Here is an 18803-nt window from a genome sequence, read left to right on the forward strand (position 1 = left end):
GCTGGCTTATGACGCAAGCGGAGTCTCCGCCCCTTCCGCCCCAGGTGTGGCCGAGAAAGCCGGATTAAGCACAGGTGGTGAAGCTGGTTTTTTTTTGTGTTTCAGACTCTGGACAAAAGTGCTTGTTTCGGTCTCACCTATTTTCATTCTTCGGGGAAGTAAAGCGTTTTAGAAGCTCCTCAAGTCGAAGGAGGTTTGTTTCTCTGACATATGAAGTAGGTAGAAATTAACACTTTTCCAGGAGGGCAGAGGGTTAGAAGAGAAACCAAAGTGAAGTGCTCGTGGAATCCTAGGCTGACCGTTACTCCGAGGAACGTAGAATCGGCTCCACCGCTGATTGCCACGTAGAAAAGCACTTTTAAGATTATGCATTTCAAGTCGTTTGATACCTGTGCCGGGTCAGTGGAGCAGCCGCCCCTATCCTTAGCATAATTTCGTTTTTGCTTTTCGCCTCTTTCTCTCCTAGGCTCCCGTCATCCCTGTAACCCCCTCCTTTTACTCGTTTTAAAGCACAGGTGGGCTTGCAGGCAGCTACGTCAATTACTCCCACTTAAAGCTAAGGGATTTAGGTAGTGGTAGCTGTCCATTGACCCTCCTTTCATCCCATGTATTCATTCCTCCCCAGAAGAAAAAAACGGCTTGCCCAGTGGAGGCGTGTTCTTTCAAAGATCAAAATTTTAGTGAGATTAGCAACAGTTGGGTTCACAACATTTGCATTCGTTTGCTTCTTTCATAGCAGCTATTTTACTTATATCACGAGGGAGAAGAAAATGAAGTTATTAAAATTTAGAAAATAACCAGTTGTTAATAACTATTTTAGTTAATCTGAGAAGCAGGTTTCTTTCTCCCCAACGTGGACTACTTTGGTGTTTTTTTTTTTCGGTATGCGGGCCTCACTGCCGTGGCCTCTCCCGGCGGACGCGTAGGCTCAGTGGCCAGGGCTCACGGGCCCAGCCGCTCCGCGGCATGTGGGATCCTCCCGGACCAGGGCACGAACGCGTGTCCCCTGCATCAGTAGGCGGACTCGCAACCACTGCGCCACCAGGGAAGCCCTACTTTGGTTTTTATTAAGCAGGCTATACTGCTTTTCAGTCTTCCATCCAGCAACTTGGGAACCTTGAGCCTCACCTTTCACTTCCAGAAGGAATTCCAACTGGTTGCACCTCCACAGACCAGCCTGAGAAATTTAACTCGATTTTCTCAGTCTTCCTAGCTGCCGATTTTTAAATTTCCAGGAAACACAGTGGACTGTCCTGCTTCTTTCTCCACAGATAGGCTAAGATAGAACATAAATATTTTGATCATCAGCTCTCTTACGAAATACCCCTCCTCTTAGCCAAAGGGAAGAGGTAATCCAATAGAACAGTCAAAATTAGCTTCACTCAAGAAACATTAGGTAAAACCATTGACATGATAAGAGAAAGATTATGGAGTGATCCAGAAAGTGTAACTTTAATCATTGCAAACTGACCTGGGTTCTGACTGTGCAGCTTGAGGTTAGCAAGATGATGCTGGCACATAACACAGTTTGTGGAGATCAGAATGGATCAACACATGTAGAATACAAATAGGTCCTGGGACCCTACAGAGGGTTAGGGTAAAGACAAGTTATAGCAAGGAGATCCAGAATTTCGACAAGAGTTCATGTCGAGGCTAGTTCCCAATGCAACATTCTCTTTCCTATCAGCAGGAACCAGTAATTTTAGGATCATTTTGGAGCATGGTCTGTGGAAGCTGTTATCAATGGTGACAGCTAACTTTTCTTGAGCATTTGCTATGTGCCAGACATCATCGCATTGCTCTCTCTTAATGAGGGCATTTGTTTTGCCAACTTGGATACTAGTGTTTTTAAATGCTTACATTGCAATAATATGGTTATGGAGATGCAAGTTGCTATTTTTTCCCCTGAGTATCTGTTTTACTTTTTCTTGATCATACTCATTTAAGTATACCTGCATAGCTTGACTATCATGGTGATGGAAAACCCTTTCATTATGTTTTCCTGGATGGTCTCCAAAAGAAGCGTTAGATCTGTGGAAAACATGTGGGTTTTAGAATTCTGAGGTCAGTAATGAGATTACACCCAATCCAGAAAGGGAAGGGAAAAGGCCAAAGACTGTGATGTGTAAAGAATAGGAAAATACAGCTCAGTGGCTTAAATTTGTGATATATGAGTAAAGCTAGGGCAAGCTACATGTAACTAGGTGTCTTTTTGCCATTTTTGGGGTGGGGAGGGGTGTAAAATTATTCTTCTTTGAGTGAATAGAAAGGAGTTATGATACATTCTTTTACTCTTCAGTTGTAACAAAATAAAGAAAAATTACTAGAAAAAGAGAAAAGGGCAATGTTTAATGGTGTTTTGGGGTCGTGTGGCTTTTATTTAACCATAGGCAAAATCCCCTGCCCTGTTTACATTACAGTGGAGTGGGGAGCAGACCTTACACAAAGTAAGTAAATAATACGCTATTTTATAAGGTGATAAATTATATGGAGAAAATTCAGGAGAGGAGGATTGCGAGTGCTGGGCAGGGAGTGGCAAAATAGAGGCTTGATTGTAATAGAGACTGGTTTGAGGACCTAGAAAGGACTCTACTCACTCTATCCGAAAGTGTGAGGGAGGCTTCAGGGAGGTGCCATCTTGAAGAATGTGTAGTTCACCAATTCCTTACCTTAAGTCCTACGGGTACCACAAACGTAACAACCTCACACTAAATTCATCTTATTTTCTCCCAAACCTGTACTCTTTGCTCCTCACCCCCTGCTGCATGCAGTTGATCCTGCCAACTGACTCAGGTGTAAGTTCTTCTCCACCCCCATTATCTTCCAGAGTAATGCAGTAGCTTCCTAAGCCACCCTCACCTCTCTTCCTTCTGTCTTCCATTCTGCCACCAGAGTGGTCCTTCTAAAATGTCCTACATTGCCTGGGACTTCCCTGGGGGCACAGCGGTTAAGAATCTGCCTGCCAGTGGGGGACAGGGGTTCGAGCCCTGGTCTGGGGAGATCCCACATGTTGCGGAGCAGCTAAGCCCATGTGCCACAACTACTGAGTCTGCGCTCTAGAACCTACGAGCCACAACTACTGAGCCCACGTGCCACAACTACTGAAGCCCGCGTGTCTAGAGCCTGTGCTCTGCAACAAGAGAAGCCACCGCAATGAGAAGCCTGCGCACTGCAACGAAAAGTAGCCCCAGCTCACCACAACTAGAGAAAGCTCGCGCGTAGGATAAACTTCAGACTCTTAAGGTGCATCCAAAACTCTCCACGGCTTGGCTTCTTCCCCTTGTCAAGAATTTTCTTTGCCCTTTCCTCAAACCAGTCTTAGTTTCCAGCTGTAACAAATTATTTGTAGTTTCTCTAATGTGCCCAACTGTTTCAATTTACCTGCTGGTACATTTTGTTTCAAGTTTAGAATCACCTGTTTTCTGTCTTTAAAGATGCTACCCTTCCTTCAAAATTCACCTCATATCACAGTATATATAAAGGTAGCTCTGCCCACTTTTCCGCTGTAGATTTAGTTGATCCCTTTTCTTTTGTGTTACTACCATTCCTCTACTATAGCACTTACACCAGTGAGCCCTTCAGGGCAGTAACTGCGCCATTCAATCTTTGTATTCCCAGTACCTAGCCCAATAATTGGCACATAGTCAGAGCTTGATCATTGTTAGTGAGTTTGATTTTGGATATATGGCATTTAGGATAACTGTGGGGCATCCAAATGGAGAAATGTTCTGTCGGAGGAGAGTGGTAGCAGTGGCTGTTACTGGCTTTAAAGTAATGCTTTTAACTCTGAATGAGAATTACGTAAGCACAGAATGGTAACGTAAGAAAAATGTTGGGCAGGACGCCCATTTAGGGAGTAAGCAGAGGAAAAGAAGCCAGAAAAAAGAGATTAGGAAGAAGTTGCCAAGAGCAGAAGGATGGAGCCTGGCACATAAAACATCCCTTTTTAGATGCCTAAAAAAACAAGCGTAATGATGTCTAGAGATGCCGTAACCAAGTTAGTCAACCCTTTCAGACCTTATCCTGTGTATAGCTGTACTTCTAACCTAAAATGAGTCATTCGGTTTGTAACCTGCTTTTCACGCTTGATTTCATCTCCGGAAACATTTTCAAGTGAATGTTTTCCTACATTATTTTTAATAGCATCCCACTGTAGGACCTATTAACCTTTCTGTACAGTGTTCCCCAAAGTTAAAATGGGGAGGGGAAGAGCCTATCGAATTAGGAAGCCCTCATGGAGCCTCGGAGGGGTGTGGGCATGGACGGATGGGAAACCGAGTACAGATTTCCTCGGGCGGAGTCTGGGCTGGGGGCCTGCGGGTCACGGGGCCGCCGGCGGGGGCGCCGCGGAGCGAGAGGAAGGGGCGGCGCGGGGCGGCGCGCAGCGGTTACTCAGGGCGGGCCGTTCAAACCGAAGGAGGGAAACGCGGCGGCCCCACGCGAAGCTGGCGTGGGGGTTGCCATAGCCTGGCGTCGCTGGAGGCGAGGCCGCGGCTCCTCCCCTGCGCTCCAGCGGCAGCCGCCTCGGTCCTCGCCCGCCCGTCGAACCTGTGGATGCGGCCGCCCCGGGTGTCCAGGTGGGCGGGAGCGGGGGACGCCAGGTGTGTGCGGGCTGGCCGGCCTCCGGGCGTCCCCGGGCCCGCGCCCGCTTTCACTCTGCTTCCCAGGTGCCGGGACTAGAGAGGCGCCCCGACGCCGTTCATTTTCCCCTCGCTCTGCTCCGCTCCAGGAGACGCCCACCCACCCTCAGCCCGTCGGTGGCTTCCTGGGCCCTGGGGCCAGGCCGGGCCTCCCTCCGACAGCCTGGCCTGGGGAGGGTCCGCGGAGGGACGAGAGGCCCTATTGACGCCTTGCGGAGACCGTTAACCACCCACCCGCCGACTGCTCCTGGCGGAGGAGATGACCGCGCTGCAGCTTACACTGCATCTCAGAAACCCCAATTTGGGAAGTTTCCTCCGTTCCAAGGCTAGCTGGAGAAAACAAAGATATTAAAATTACTGTTGTCCGGAAAGCTGGAGGAAATTCAAAATGATTTAGGCCTTTTCAAGTGTTAGAACTAATCCCTGTAGCATGTACTTCACGTATCCAAATTTTAGCCGGTATCGTGCTACTGCACGTTTCAATGAATTGTTCAAATTAAAATTTTCTCTTTAAGTGGCATTACTTTGGCACGAATTTTAAAGGCAAAGTGAGAAATTTCCTTTTTTGGAAGCCTGCATAACGTTGACGTCTAAGAACTCAAGCTTTACTGATGGTAAGATTTTTTTTTTATTGATGGTAAGATTTTACACTTTAACAAATGAAGGAAATTTGGTTCTAATTTGTTATCATATTGTAAGTACTTCATTGAGTTAATCAGTGCTTTTTTAAGAGCGCTATAGAGATAAGTGTTCTCAATCCTTATCAGGAGTCTGGTTTTAAAAAACGAATATTGAAGAGGCTTGTTTGATTCATCAGTGAACTGTTGAATCAGTAAAATTGAACAAGTCATCAGGCGTTCCACGATTTTGCATAAATAATTTTAAATTTAAAGTCTGAATAACCACATTTTGTTTGAGACCAATGTCTTGGGTTGAAAATGATGAAAGATGAAAAAAATGACATCAGAGAAAGCACGGTGGAAGCAACTTCAAATGTGTAGATGAACAGAAAAAATTAGGAAGTTTTTTGTATGTTTAAAGCAACCGGTTTATGGTTTTTAGCAGGGAGAGGATGATCTCTGCACCCCTAACTTTTGTTTCTAACAATTTGCCTCTCGGATTCCCAAATTCTAGCATGGTGAGACACCTAGTGGTGAAGTAGCAGAATAGTTACATTTGTTGTAACTTAAAAAAAAAGGCTCGGACCTAACTTTACCAAACGATGTGAGTGAAAACTGTTACTTAATAGAGTGATTCTCAGAGAGGGGAAATATTCGTGGATGGATGTGTAATTTGAAAACACATTCTATCATATTAACTTTATATTTTGAAAACAAAAATTGTTTTAAAATATAATATGAATTATAGAAAGCAAAGTTTGATAATTTTGGCTGGTAAGCATGTACGGAAGAGAGCAGTGATTGTCACAATCTGAGGGAATCTAAATCAAAATCAGAAGAGAACATGTGTGAGATTTACCAAAACGGAATATAGGTTTTAAAGACTGAAAAACACCTAGATACTTTGCCCAGTAATAATGATCTCCTAATGATCATTACACCATAAAGAAACTATTTGGTTTTGTGGTTATTGTAGCACTTTTTTTTAAGCTCATTCATTTACATATTTAACTGATGTAACTTAAGCATAAATGACTTCCTTTCCCATTATACTCAACTAAAATATATCTTCCCAGGATCTTTTTAATAGAGAAGAATCGTGTACTTGGCCTGGAGAAAACTTTGAAAGAATTACAATTTTATTAGTGTCCCTTGAATAGTCTGCAGAAATATATGCTATGATAACTTTCTTATCTTTTCTTCTTATACTTTGAGCTAAGATGTAATTCAAGTTTCCATAAAGAAGGAAGGCAATGATAGCGTTGAAAAGGTGAAAGAGTAAAGTGTTTCCTTACAAAAAAAAAAGAGTAAAGTATTTCCTAGTGTCAAATATAATTACAAATATAATTCCTTACAAATATAATTACTGAATCACATTTATTCTTTAAGGAACATACTTGAATTCTTTATTTGCAATTTTAAGAATATTATAAAGGGTGGGTTTCCCCCAAATAGAAAATATTTAGAAGATGAGGCATGAATGAGGATAACTTGCCAGGTTTGAGATGGCCATGTATCTGTGGGGCAGGGGTTCATTTTGGCTAACTCAAGAATGTGTTAGTAATTTATTAGTGAGCCAAAGAGTCTTTGCAAAGGTGAAAGTCTGGCAATTTAGACCTTGTGAATGGTCAGGAGGACTGAGTTTCTGAGACAGGCCCGTGTTACAAGTATAAATGACATTATCCTAGAGTTGTTTAGCCATATTGCAGTTTAGTCTAGTGGCAGCACTTACTTGACACATTTCCCAAAGACATGTTTAAAAATCAGCATATAGTTTTTTTTAAGCAGCTTTATTTACATCACAAAACCTAGAAAGGAAATATCCAACTGACGAAATATAGGTCAGCACAAATAAGCTAGAATATTAAAACTACAATAATGTACTTTAGCGCTGTAAAAGTCATAAAGTAATAAAATCACCTATAAATGATGCCATGAGATTTATTTTTTTCTCAAGTGTAGTTCAAGAAAATATTTGTGCATGGTGCCTAGACTATGCTTAGTCAGGTAATCTGTAAATATTTATTTCCTGGAGATTTTGGTCTTCATGATGTTAAAACATTGTTTTAAATAAGAGACACATGAGTATAGTGTAGAGTAGATTTGTTTTTTAAAGTAACTTTTTTATTGCCATACAATTTTCCATTATTATTTGTGCTCATAACAAGTAATGTATTTTGGTGTAAGCTGCGAGACTGTTCATTTCAAAGCAAGAATAAAATTTGTTTTCACTTTGTAGAAACAGATTTTGAAGATGTCAGAAAGGCATTCAGGTCAAGCTGGCACTGAAGCAGGAAATGAGGTGGACTCTCCTATTGTCAGTGTCAAGTCGTCCAGCTTTGGAGACTTTTGTTCCACATCTTCATTTCAAGATAGTGGCTACAGTGAGCTGTTAAAATCGTGCAGCTTTGATAATACAGATAAAGAATCGTTTGGAAAGAAAGAAAGAGGCTCAACATTAATCCATGAACATCCTGAAACTTCAAGTCTGGCCTTAACACATAGTTTAGAGTCTCCCACTCAAAGAAAGAGATTTGTCTTCCCCAGGAAGGAAAAGGATAAAACCCCAGACCTTTGTGAAACTCCTAAAGTTAGTGGAAAAAAATTTTTACTGCGCAGAAGATTGGACGTATCTTTCTCTCTTGTAAAGACGGACTTTGAATCACAAAATAGTTCTCTCGAAAGTAGTACAAGCCAAGTTCCCAATTTAGAAAACAATATTCTAAGCAGTGCTTCAGGTTTCCCAAGGCAAAATAATTTTAGTTCTTTAGTTACTAGCACTTTGAAAACAGAAGAAGCGACTTCCAGCAGTCAAAAATTGAGACTTAATTTTTCTCAACAGAAGACGTCCACAGTTGATGATTCCAAAGATAACTGTAGCCTATTTGAAGTTGAATGTATATCTCCAATTCAAGGCAATAGTTTTAAAGACTCTATCACACATGACTTTAGTGACAGCAGTCTATGTATTAATGATGAGAATACATATCCTGAACTTCTGGGCTCTTCGGTCAGTGAAACAACTTGTGGAACAGATGAGGACATATTTGTGACTCCAATAAGTAATCTTGTAGCAAATGTTAAATTTAATGCAAGTCAAAGGCTTTCTCCTTTAGGTGAAGTGAGACGCCATATTTCAACACCTGAAGACAGTGGTTTTAACTCACTTTGCTTGGATAAATCAGAAGATTCCCTCGCTGACCAAGAGGGCTCTTTCCAAGAACTGCTTCAGAAACATAAGGGAACTCTCAAAGTCAGGAACACAGTAAAAAGGTCAAGGCGTCTTGGAAGATTAAGAAGACTGTCCACCCTTAGGGAGCAAGGCTCACAATCTGAGACAGAAGAAGAAAAGCAGCCCAACCTCTCTGGCTCTGAATCAACACCAGTGGCTACTTCAGACATCTCAGAGAGTCAGCCAAGCAGTGACAATAAAAGTGGGGATTTGAGTTTAAGCTTTAAGAATTTATCAAAGACCCCAGCCTTGCAGTTAGTGCATGAGCTCTTTATGAAAAGCAAAAGGAAAAGATTCCAGCAAAGCGGTGCACGTGAATTGTTAGAAGAAAGGGACGGGGGGAAAATAGCTGTACTACAGCGTGTACTTGCAGGACTGATTGGCAAGAAAATGGGTATAGAAAAACTGGACATCTTAACAGAATTAAAATACAGAAATTTAAAGCATGTTCTTGCTATGGTTTTAGAATCCTTGGCTGCAGAAAGCCTATGCAGGTAAGAAATATTTTTTTTTTCTGAAATAAAACTGCATTTTATCACTTTTTTTTTAAGTTGGAAAGCTTTTCTGTTAGTTGAGTACTTCTTTTGAAATTTTGTTTTATCATCTCTATCTTGGTTACTTTAGATTTTATCAAAGGTGGTTTAGTGAAATTCTTCAGTGTCAGAAATTTCACAGAAATTTCAGTATATTGAATGTTGCTTCATAAGTAAAGAAAAACTAAGTCACATATATAGCAGTATTGAGGGTAGGAACTAGAGTTACAAGACTAAAGAGAGACTGTGTTTATATTGGCAATTTTGCGAAGTGCAGGACTATCGGAAGACAAGCCCCTTGGGAATGCCGTGACCAGGAAGGAGGGAAGCCATGTGGAACAGGATTTTTGCAAGATCATGGTTGGGGGAGGACATGCAAGAGAGTTAGTGAGCCTCTTTTTCCATAGGTATATGTGAAGAGTTGGGTTCATAGAATCCTTACTCTTTTATGGCCCCTGCTTCTATTAAAACCCTTCTTCACCTTTTCCCCATAAATTAAGTGTAGACTATTGTAGAGAATTGTAGAATCTCATAGCTGGAAGTCTTCTGAAATGTCTAGTCCTATCATGTATTTTGCAGATGAGAAAACTGAGCTCCAGAGAAGTGATCTGCCAGTGGTCACTCAGGGAGACAGAAACAGATCCAGGTCTACAGCTGAGCCCTCTGATTTCTAAGCCCATATTTTCCCAAAACTCTTATTAAGGTTTAAGTGCTTTCAGAATAGCCTTGATCAGCAATGTCTATGGTGTAACCCAAGTAGGATGATAAGCAGATTAATGGCCTACATACATGTGCCTTTAAAAAATGTTCAAATGAGGGCTTCCCTGGTGGTGCAGTGGTTGAGAGTCCGCCTGCCGATTCAGGGGACACGGGTTCGTGCCCCGGTCCGGGAGGATCCCAAATGCCGCGGAGCGGCTGGGCCCGTGAGCCATGGCCGCTGGGCCTGCGGGTCCGGAGCCTGTGCTCCGAAACGGGAGAGGCCACAACAGTGAGAGGCCCGCGTACCGCAAAAAAAAAAAAAAAAAAAAAAATTCAAATGAGATAAATTATTTGTTTAAAAAAATAAGGAGATGGCTGCGACATAGGAATTTTACTTTTATATGCTGGAGTATTTGGATACAGACCAATTAAAATTAAAACTTGGGTGACTCTTTTCGGTGCTCGCTTGTAGGAACAAATGATATTCAGTCATATTTCAATAAATGCCTTTGCTGCCATCCCTCTAGACTTATAATATTTGTATTGCAGAGTGCATGTATAATCTTGGCAGTGCTTATTCTTGGTAATATGAGAAATTATGGTCAGTTGAAATAGCTGAGGCAAATACCCAAACGTGTATTTCATTTCTTCCCCATTAATGACTGACTTTCTGCCTATATCTCTCCATCTATCTGATATAAGGTACATGTATCGGCTTAAGGAGAGGCAATGGCAATTGAAGTGGCCACGGTAACTGGAAGAATAGTAGTGTTGACAACTCAACTATAACCTGGGGCCCTCCATAACCTTCTCCTGACCTCATTCACTTTGAGTGATTTGTTAAATTAAAGTAATAAAAAAGACCATATTAACAGTTGCAGGATTAGCTTTTCTTTAATAATTAATATAGTCAAAGTTATTGATAAATAAGCAATCACTAGACATAAATTGTTTTTCTTTAGCTGCTTTAGTCTCATAAACTTTGGTTTATAAAATAGGAACTTTGTAGTGCTACCCATAATAATATTTATTACAGCTGACCCTTGAACAGCCAGAGATTAGGGGCACTGACCCTCTGCCATGCAGTCTAAAATCTTTGTATAATTTATAGTCAGCTCTCCATATCTGAGTTTCCTCTGTGTCTGCGGTTCAGCATCCCTGGATTCAACCAACCAGTCTGTGTAGTATTTACTATTGAAAAAATCCACCTGTAAGTGGATCCACAGAATTCAAACCCATGTTGTTCAGGGATCAACTGTATTTGGCACTTAGTACTTCCAATAAAGGATTGATTGCTTTTGTGTTTATTTAATCAAAGTGACAGAAATTTGTTAAATACAATAATAGGAGAAATTTATAGAATCTCTTGCACTACGGTTGATAATCATTTGCTGCATGTCATGTTCCAAATTTTTAATCTTAGTGTCATGTTTAAGTTAAATCCTCTTAATTAGCCTCGCAGTGGACTCATTTGGGTTTATATGAAACTTTGTTTTTTCCTTAACCATTTATGAGATGGTAATCTGTCAATATGATGCTGGCATATTTTAATAGGTATTCTTTCACAACTATGCAGATCAAGTCATATTTTTAATGTAAAATTTTAGCTTTAAATAAACTATCCAAAATCTTTAAAATGAATTTTTCTTATTGTCATGTGTGAAAAATATTAATTCTGTGGAATATATACAATATAAGGACTGATCTTTTTGTTACAGTGTTTGGAAAGTGAGCAGAAATTGGCGTGAAATTATTATTCAAGATAAAAAAGCAAACCAGAGGAGGAAATTTCATATCACACAACTGAAAACAGATTCTGAGGTAATGTATATAATACTATTCTAAAATGGATTTGTATAAATATCTAATAATCCCATATGGCTGGACAACCTCATTTGGTTTTCCTGCTATCTTGCTATCTTTTAACCTTTCCATTTACCAATATTGACTCATAAACTCTTTTTTTGTTTTTGGCCGTGCCTTGTGGCTTGTGGAATCTCAGGGATTGAGCCTGGGCCACGGCAGTAAAAGCCTGGAATCCTAACCACTAGGCCACCAGGGAACTCATGCACTCATAAACTATTTTTCCCAGACTCCGTCTCTACCCAGTGCATCAGTGGAGTAGCCTGACTGACATCAAGAACATCTTACTGGGTTTTGTTGTTAAGTGTGTATGCTGTTAGCAGTATTTGAATACAATTTGAATAGGATATGCTGGACCCTATTCATAGTTAGACATCCTTATAGCATTTTCCCATCCGGTCTTTTGAGTAGATACTACATGCAGTTGCTCAGATTACAATGTGAACATTTGTGACATGATCCCTTGCTTTCTTGGCGCTCATACCCTGTGGGTGATACTGTTATAAACAGGTGATTACAGTACAGGTGTGTTAGAAGAAGCCCAGAGTTCTCTCTATTGAACATTTAGAAGGAGTGGGGATCAAGAGGAGGAAAAAAAATGCATCTCAGCTGAGAGCTGAATAATGAGTTAGACAGGGAAGGTGTTTCAGCAGAGGGAATAGCATATATGGAGGCCTGGAGGTGAGTAAGCATGGCAGATTAGTACTTGTAAAACATCATAAACTTGTGCTCTCTTGAAGATTTGAGGTCCAGCTTTGAAGTTACAAGAAAAGTTTTACAGAAGCTGATTAATTCTTTCTGGGGATACTACTTTGTATAACAGGCATCTGATGACTCTGGCACCCATATTTACTGTATATTCAACTTTTAGACCTTTCTTAGGCATCAATACCAAAAGAAACTCTGAGAATTAACTTTCTTATTCTTGTTCTAGTAATAAGTGTTTAATAACTTAAGTAAATTTATAATTTGGTGAAATATAATAACTGAGATGAAGCATGGCATAAACTAATATGAACACCTAGATAGAGATTGGGGGGTTTCTCATTCCAAGGAAATATTAGGGACTGCTATTAACTAAAGTATTGACTTTCTATTTTATTTGAAGAAACGTTTTACCTTCTCACCTATGATAATCCTTCACGACTGACTCACGGCTCCTGGCTACTGCTGCAGCTGCTGGCTCTGGGAGCTTATAATACTGAAGATATAAATTTCCTTCTTAACATGTCTTTTTAGAGTGGCTCCCTACATGCTAAGGACAGACCAAAAACACATTTTTAAGCAAGTACCCATTAATATTAAACTTTTAGCTCCATGTACTCTTTACATCCTATGTGGAAGAAACATGTTGTATTGGTAAGCCTTCAGGTAGTTCTAGATAAAGCATTCTACCCTCATATCCTAGCCACCATTTTTTTTTAACTTTGTTTCTTAAAGGACTGTACTTTTTTCCTTACTTATTTTCCTTTATTCTGATTTGCTTTAAATTTTTTTTTCAGTAGACACAAGTACATGGTTCAAAACATCAAATTGCACTTTAAGGCTTATAAAAAAGCACATATTCTCCTGCCCTTCCTACTCTTGATTCTTGATCCCTCCCTACTCTTAATTCTTGCCCCATCGAGGCAATCACTTTTTAGTTGTTCCTTTTGATATTTACCTCCATATTTCTGAATGGCATGCCTTTACTGCTACTTCTTCTTTTGTTTTTTTCTGTAGAGGGACTAGGTTAGATCTCTAACCTCTCACCACTACCTATCTACCCACCTCTCCCTCTGAAGTCCTTTCTCCTATCTTATGAATGTAACTACACCATCGTTTGGGAGCGAATTAGAATTAGGTGCTGACATTATTTAGACTGCATTGAGATTCTTATGACTTTTTGACAGCTGTAACATGTAGTACAATATGATTATACCTGTTATACCTTTTTTCTTATAACTTTTTTCCTCAGAGTTAATAATTGCCCAGTTTCTTTCTTTCTTTCTTTCTTTCTTTTCTTCTTCTTCTTCTTATTTTTTTTTTTTTTTTTGCTTAGTGTTTCTCTATACAGATCCCTGACTCATCTCCTGTTATCCACCAGAACTGGAAATCTCCTCTAACTCTGAATGTACCAGGTATTCTACCTGTTCCCTCTTTTCCTCAGAGACGTCCTTCCAGATGCCTTTTGCCCTCCTCTTCTGAAATGGACTGGTTGCTTTCTACCTGATCTATCCTAATGTATATCATTAACCAAAACAGAAAAATTATAAAACGAAGTTGTTTGGTGGTTTTCCTCATACTTGTATAGTGTCACTGAAAGCCCTTTATATATAAAAAATAAAACGCACACACCAGCTACGTGTGACGGGATCTCTATTTAATCTGTTTGCTTTGTAGCCGTGAGAATGACCATTAAAATCAGAATATCACACTTTTTCCATTGAATTTCTTAATTTATTGTAGTATTCACTGTTTTCTTATAATCATGGAAATGAACATCAGTAAGGTGACTCCCCTGTCACATTTAAATATTTTCTGGTAACGTGATGGTGACTATATTTTGAAAAATGTTGGTGCTCACGAATGCGTGCCTTTGTTGACTGCTTGACCTTATACTGTTCAGAGATAGTAGCACACATTTTAAGCCCCAAGAGGGCAGGGATTAGACTGTTTTATTCACTTGACACCTAGTAGATGTTTTATGAATATTTGTTAAATGAATGAATATTTCTTCTGTGGATGAAGTTTGCTTCGACAACATATCTCTATTCATTTTTTGGTGCATGCAGCATCACTGTGTTTGCCAGCTGCATCGAAATCCAATGGGTGTCTTCTTTTAGTATGCTCTTGTGTCATACGCTTCTAGCTTAGGCTGCAAATCATTTACAAAGTGTAACATAAAGAGATGTATTGAGTCCTTGAATAAGTTCAACTGTATTCATTCTAATTTCTGAAAACCAATATTCATCCATTACACTTATGCATATGTTGTTAAACTGTTAATGGCATAATTTTTCATGGCCAGCTAACTTCATTCCTATACTTATCCTACTGTCATTTCTCGTATTTTTAACTCTCCCCATTTAGGAGCCAACTCTGGCAAAAAGAGACTGTCAAGGGAGAGGAAACACAATTATAGTTGGACACTTGAGGAAATTCACCTGTAGTACATTTTATTTTGATAATTGGTTACAAATGCCAATTTGTTAAAAAAAAACTTACTATTTTTTTCTCATTCCCAACTTTAACAAAATAGAAGGCTATAAGGATTATTCATTGAAAATATTTCTTGGCTAAATATTTGAGTAATGTGGAAATCCAGTTCAAATAAGAGACATTTTTTTCTCCTTTTAAAATATCAAAGCTGTTTAAACTCAAGTGTAAAAATTAATCAAGTATTGCAAGTATCTGGTATTTGTAAAAACCAGCCAAACAAATTGGGTTTCATGGTCTAACCAGGCCCATTATTTTTCTGACATGTGGCTAAGGTAAGAAACCTTCAAAGAATTCCATGATGTCCCATAGTAAGCTTTGATTCACCTCCTCTTACACCTTGGCCTAAAAGGGGACTTGGTAAACTCTGATCTGTGGGCCAACTCCTGTCCATCACCTGTGTTTTTAAAGTAAGTTTTATTGGAACACAGCCCTGCTCTTTCATTTACATATCTCCATAGCTGTGTTTGCTAAAACAACAATTAAGTAGCTTGCAACTATCTGGTCCTTTTCAGGAAAAGTTTGCAAACCCATGGTCTAAACAGAAAAATAACCAAGCATGCAAACTTAAAGCTAGCATTTATTGTCTTAATTTTTTCTGTTTCTTTTTCTTTGACTTTTAAATGCTAGATGAGAGGTGTCTTTTTTTTTTTCCCCCTTTTTTCTAAAAAGGAAAGGTTTAGGGAGAAAATTCCTCTAGTGTAAAACCACTTCCAAACATTTAAATACATGTGCATCAGAAAGCTGTCCTGGAACTTTTGATATTACAGTGTTGACCCCTCTTGTCTTTTACCACAGGGGGCTATATTAAATGTTGATGATGCTGCCACTCGGCTCCATCTTTTAAATCGATCAGCTTTAAGATCTGTGCAAGCACAGGCTAGGACACCAGGTTTTCAGAAAGAACAAGTTTCAACATTTTCTCCTTGGGGAGAAGTTTTGACACCTATAGCGAGTTCTTCTGTTACCCACTTAAGTAGTAAACAGGAAGAATATGTTAAGGTGAGTATTTATCATAAGTTATTAGAAGTAAATATTTACAGAGTTTGAAATAAAGCAATTCTCTATGCGAAAATGGAAGATTTAGTTTGTGTGCTTTTACTACAGGTTGCCAAAACACTTTTTATTGATGAAGCATTAAAACCTTGCCCAAGGTGCCAATCCCCTGCTAAGTACCAGCCTTATAAGAAAAGGGGACTATGTAGCAGCACAGCCTGTGGTTTTGACTTTTGTGTGTTATGTTTGTGTGCTTATCATGGGTCTGAAGAATGTAGTAGAGGAGCAGCAAAGCCAAGAAATAGAAAAGATGCTCTTCCAGGAAGTGCCCAGAGTAAGCGGAATTTAAAACGCCTCTAAAGAGACTTCAAATATAAAAGAAGCATTCCCTCTAAGCAACATATTGTTTGGCTTAAAATTATGAATATTTTGAAAGCATGCAAGTCTTCCCATCAATGACAGATGATGATTTATTTCCTACTTTGTATATATTGTGATCCATGTCATTGTATGTTTTCTTTAAAGTAGTGAGCTTTGAAAAAATCTTATTTTACAATGCCATTTTTACTCATTTTAATAATTTAATGTTTTTAAATAAAGAATTTTCAGTGTTATATATATGTATTTAACTGTTTCATGTAACATTTAAAAATTGTGCATTTCATCACTATGTGTTGAAATGTTCTTCGCTTACTTTTCAAAAGTAGTTTTCCAAATAGTATTAAAAATTCTGGACTTGAGATAGATGGCCTTATAGATTTCAAAATCTTTGAATATTTGACTGAAATGAAATATAAATAAAATGTTTTCAGAAGTTCTGTTGAATTTACTCTATAATCTCAATCTTTCTCTTAATTTAGTTAATGTCATATTTGGGCAGACTTCTGGTTAAGTAAAATTTACTTAATATTGATAACTAAGAAGATGTGAAAAGTAAATTATTAGATATATGTGGTTATTCACCATGAGAGTCTTAGGTAGTAAACACCCATAAGTCACACGTAAGTTTCCTTTACCTTGTTACACATGAAATTGTCAGTAGTGCAATGTAGAAATCTGGAATCCTATCTCTGGTCCATGAGGAGGCACTTTGTTATTGTTTTATGTATTGCAATCACATTGCCCTCTCAGTGTGTCACATTTGTCATCTTATGGTTACTCAGTCCATTAAGAATGTAGTATTTTATTTCACTCTGGTGGTGAAAAAGAAGATTTTACCACATTTAGTTTTAGAAATCAATAATCTACATGTGTTCCTCTCTACTGAAGGAACTGTTAAATGATGGAAGTTCATTTAAAAAAAAATTTCTGGCTTTAAATTGGGATGAGTATTGTAATAAAGTCAATATGAGTGAAATAGTGTAAGGACTTAATACCACATATTTAAATGAGTTTATAATAAAAATAAAGCTTTCTGAAGACAAAAGATCAGAGTAGAAATTCAAAAGTTAATGAGTGAAGCTAATTCCAAGCTTCTTATTGGTAGGTTTTACATCTGCGATGAGGTCAAGAGGTAGGTAGGTTAACTGGAAGAAAATCATATGGTATTCATGAATAAATTTATTAAAGTCTCCAGATATCCAGAAAATAATCATCATTATTCTAATTGTTGTAAATTATTATGTATTATAGTAACTGGCTGGTGCAGCTACCCTAGCCATGTGTTCCAATAGCATCCTGTGCTTCCTCTGTCGTGGCACTTAGTTCACTTTGCTTAACTTGTTTAATTTTCTTTCCCCATGAGACTGTAAGCTCTGTGAAGGCCTGTCATATTTGATTTAAATACTGTTGTATCCCTAACACCTAGCCTGGTACCAGGCAAGTAGCAGGTGCTCAGTAAATATTTATTGAATGAGTGGATTTTTTTTAGTGCTACCAGTGTTAACTTTTTATCCAAGTAAACCATTATAACGCTATCCTAATAATTTGTTAATTTTTAATGCTTGATTTCATTGATTAAACCTTGATTACATGAAAAAGTAGAATCTAACTGATTTCTTAAATTGATTTTAAACATGTAATCTAATCAATAGATTTGTTTGGTCTACTCATTCTTTTAGCTGATTTTTCTATAACTAGTTAGGGTGTAATGCAAGGAATACTAGGTCAGGAATCAAAAAGCCTGGGTTGGTATCCTGAACTACTTACTAGCTGTGCCCTTATGCAAGTCACTTATTGATTCTGAGTATATTTCTTTAACTATAAATAAGGGAAGTTAAAAGAAATGATGTATTGTGAAATTACCCTGTTAACACCAATCAGTGTTACTACATGTTTGGCTGTATGTGAATACAATAAAGTGAAATAACATTTGTGGGGATAGAGCATATGATCTTGATATCATTAACACTATGCTGAATGAAACTGTAAAAGTCAACCTCTAACCTGCTTGTGAAAATTGTCTGGTTGGAAAAACAATTCAACAAACAATTGAGCATTTGCTATGTCCAGGCACTGTTCTAAGTCCTTTACATGAGTTAACTCATTTATTCCTCAAAGCGACTCTATAATTCAGTTATTATCATTGCTTTTTTAAATCAGGAAACCAAGAATCAGGTTAAATAATCTAAAATCACACAGATAGCAAGTGTGGGGAGCCAGGATTCTAGCAGAGGTAGTCTGCCACTTGTATGTGACAAAACTCTTTGCAGAACCCTTGTTGATAAATTCAAGATGCATATAATTACCATGTCTTTAATGGAAGATTGTTTTGCCATTTAAGAAAAATCTTTTGGTATACCAGGAAAAAAAATTCTAAGTTAGAACAATTCTGCCTGAATAGAGTAGTTCCTTAGCTCATGAGTGGCTTAAACAACTATTTCATTTGATAAACTAAATGAATTGCATGAATACAATTATCTTGAGAATTCAGTTCCAGAGGAAGGCCACTGCTTCCATTCCAAGGTCTGTGTAATCTAAAGATACAAGGCATGAAGACAAGAATAAATATTACCACATTCCAGTAATGACTGTATTCTTATAGGTTCTGATTATTGGGTGAGAGTAAGTAATAAGAAGTTCA

The 18803-nt window shown here is 38.6% G+C and overlaps 1 protein-coding gene across 2 annotated transcripts; it reads left to right on the forward strand.

Annotated features, from left to right (window-relative positions):
• Positions 1-3086: 3086 nt before the first annotated feature.
• On the forward strand, positions 3087-16234 carry FBXO43 (F-box protein 43). 2 transcript variants are annotated; one of them, XM_007123350.3, is made up of 6 exons: positions 3087-3243; positions 5156-5254; positions 7500-8986; positions 11443-11545; positions 15584-15787; positions 15893-16234. In XM_007123350.3, the coding sequence occupies exons 2-6, from the start codon at positions 5252-5254 to the stop codon at positions 16139-16141; spliced, it is 2046 nt and encodes a 681-aa protein (XP_007123412.2). In that variant the 5' UTR covers positions 3087-3243; positions 5156-5251; the 3' UTR covers positions 16142-16234. The 2 variants fall into 2 exon arrangements, with proteins under 2 accessions (XP_007123412.2, XP_007123413.2); XM_007123351.3 differs by lacking the exons at positions 3087-3243; positions 15584-15787 and having other exon boundaries at positions 4730-5254.
• Positions 16235-18803: the final 2569 nt, after the last annotated feature.

Source organism: Physeter macrocephalus, chromosome 15 (assembly GCF_002837175.3).
Source record: "Physeter macrocephalus isolate SW-GA chromosome 15, ASM283717v5, whole genome shotgun sequence".
Classification (NCBI taxonomy): Eukaryota; Metazoa; Chordata; class Mammalia; order Artiodactyla; family Physeteridae; genus Physeter; species Physeter macrocephalus.

Coding starts and splice junctions, on each gene's coding strand:
- FBXO43 (XM_007123350.3), top strand. Junction 11,546..15,583: donor AACTGAAAACAGATTCTGAG/GTAATGTATATA, acceptor CTTTTACCACAG/GGGGCTATATTAAATGTTGA. Junction 15,788..15,892: donor AACAGGAAGAATATGTTAAG/GTGAGTATTTAT, acceptor CTTTTACTACAG/GTTGCCAAAACACTTTTTAT.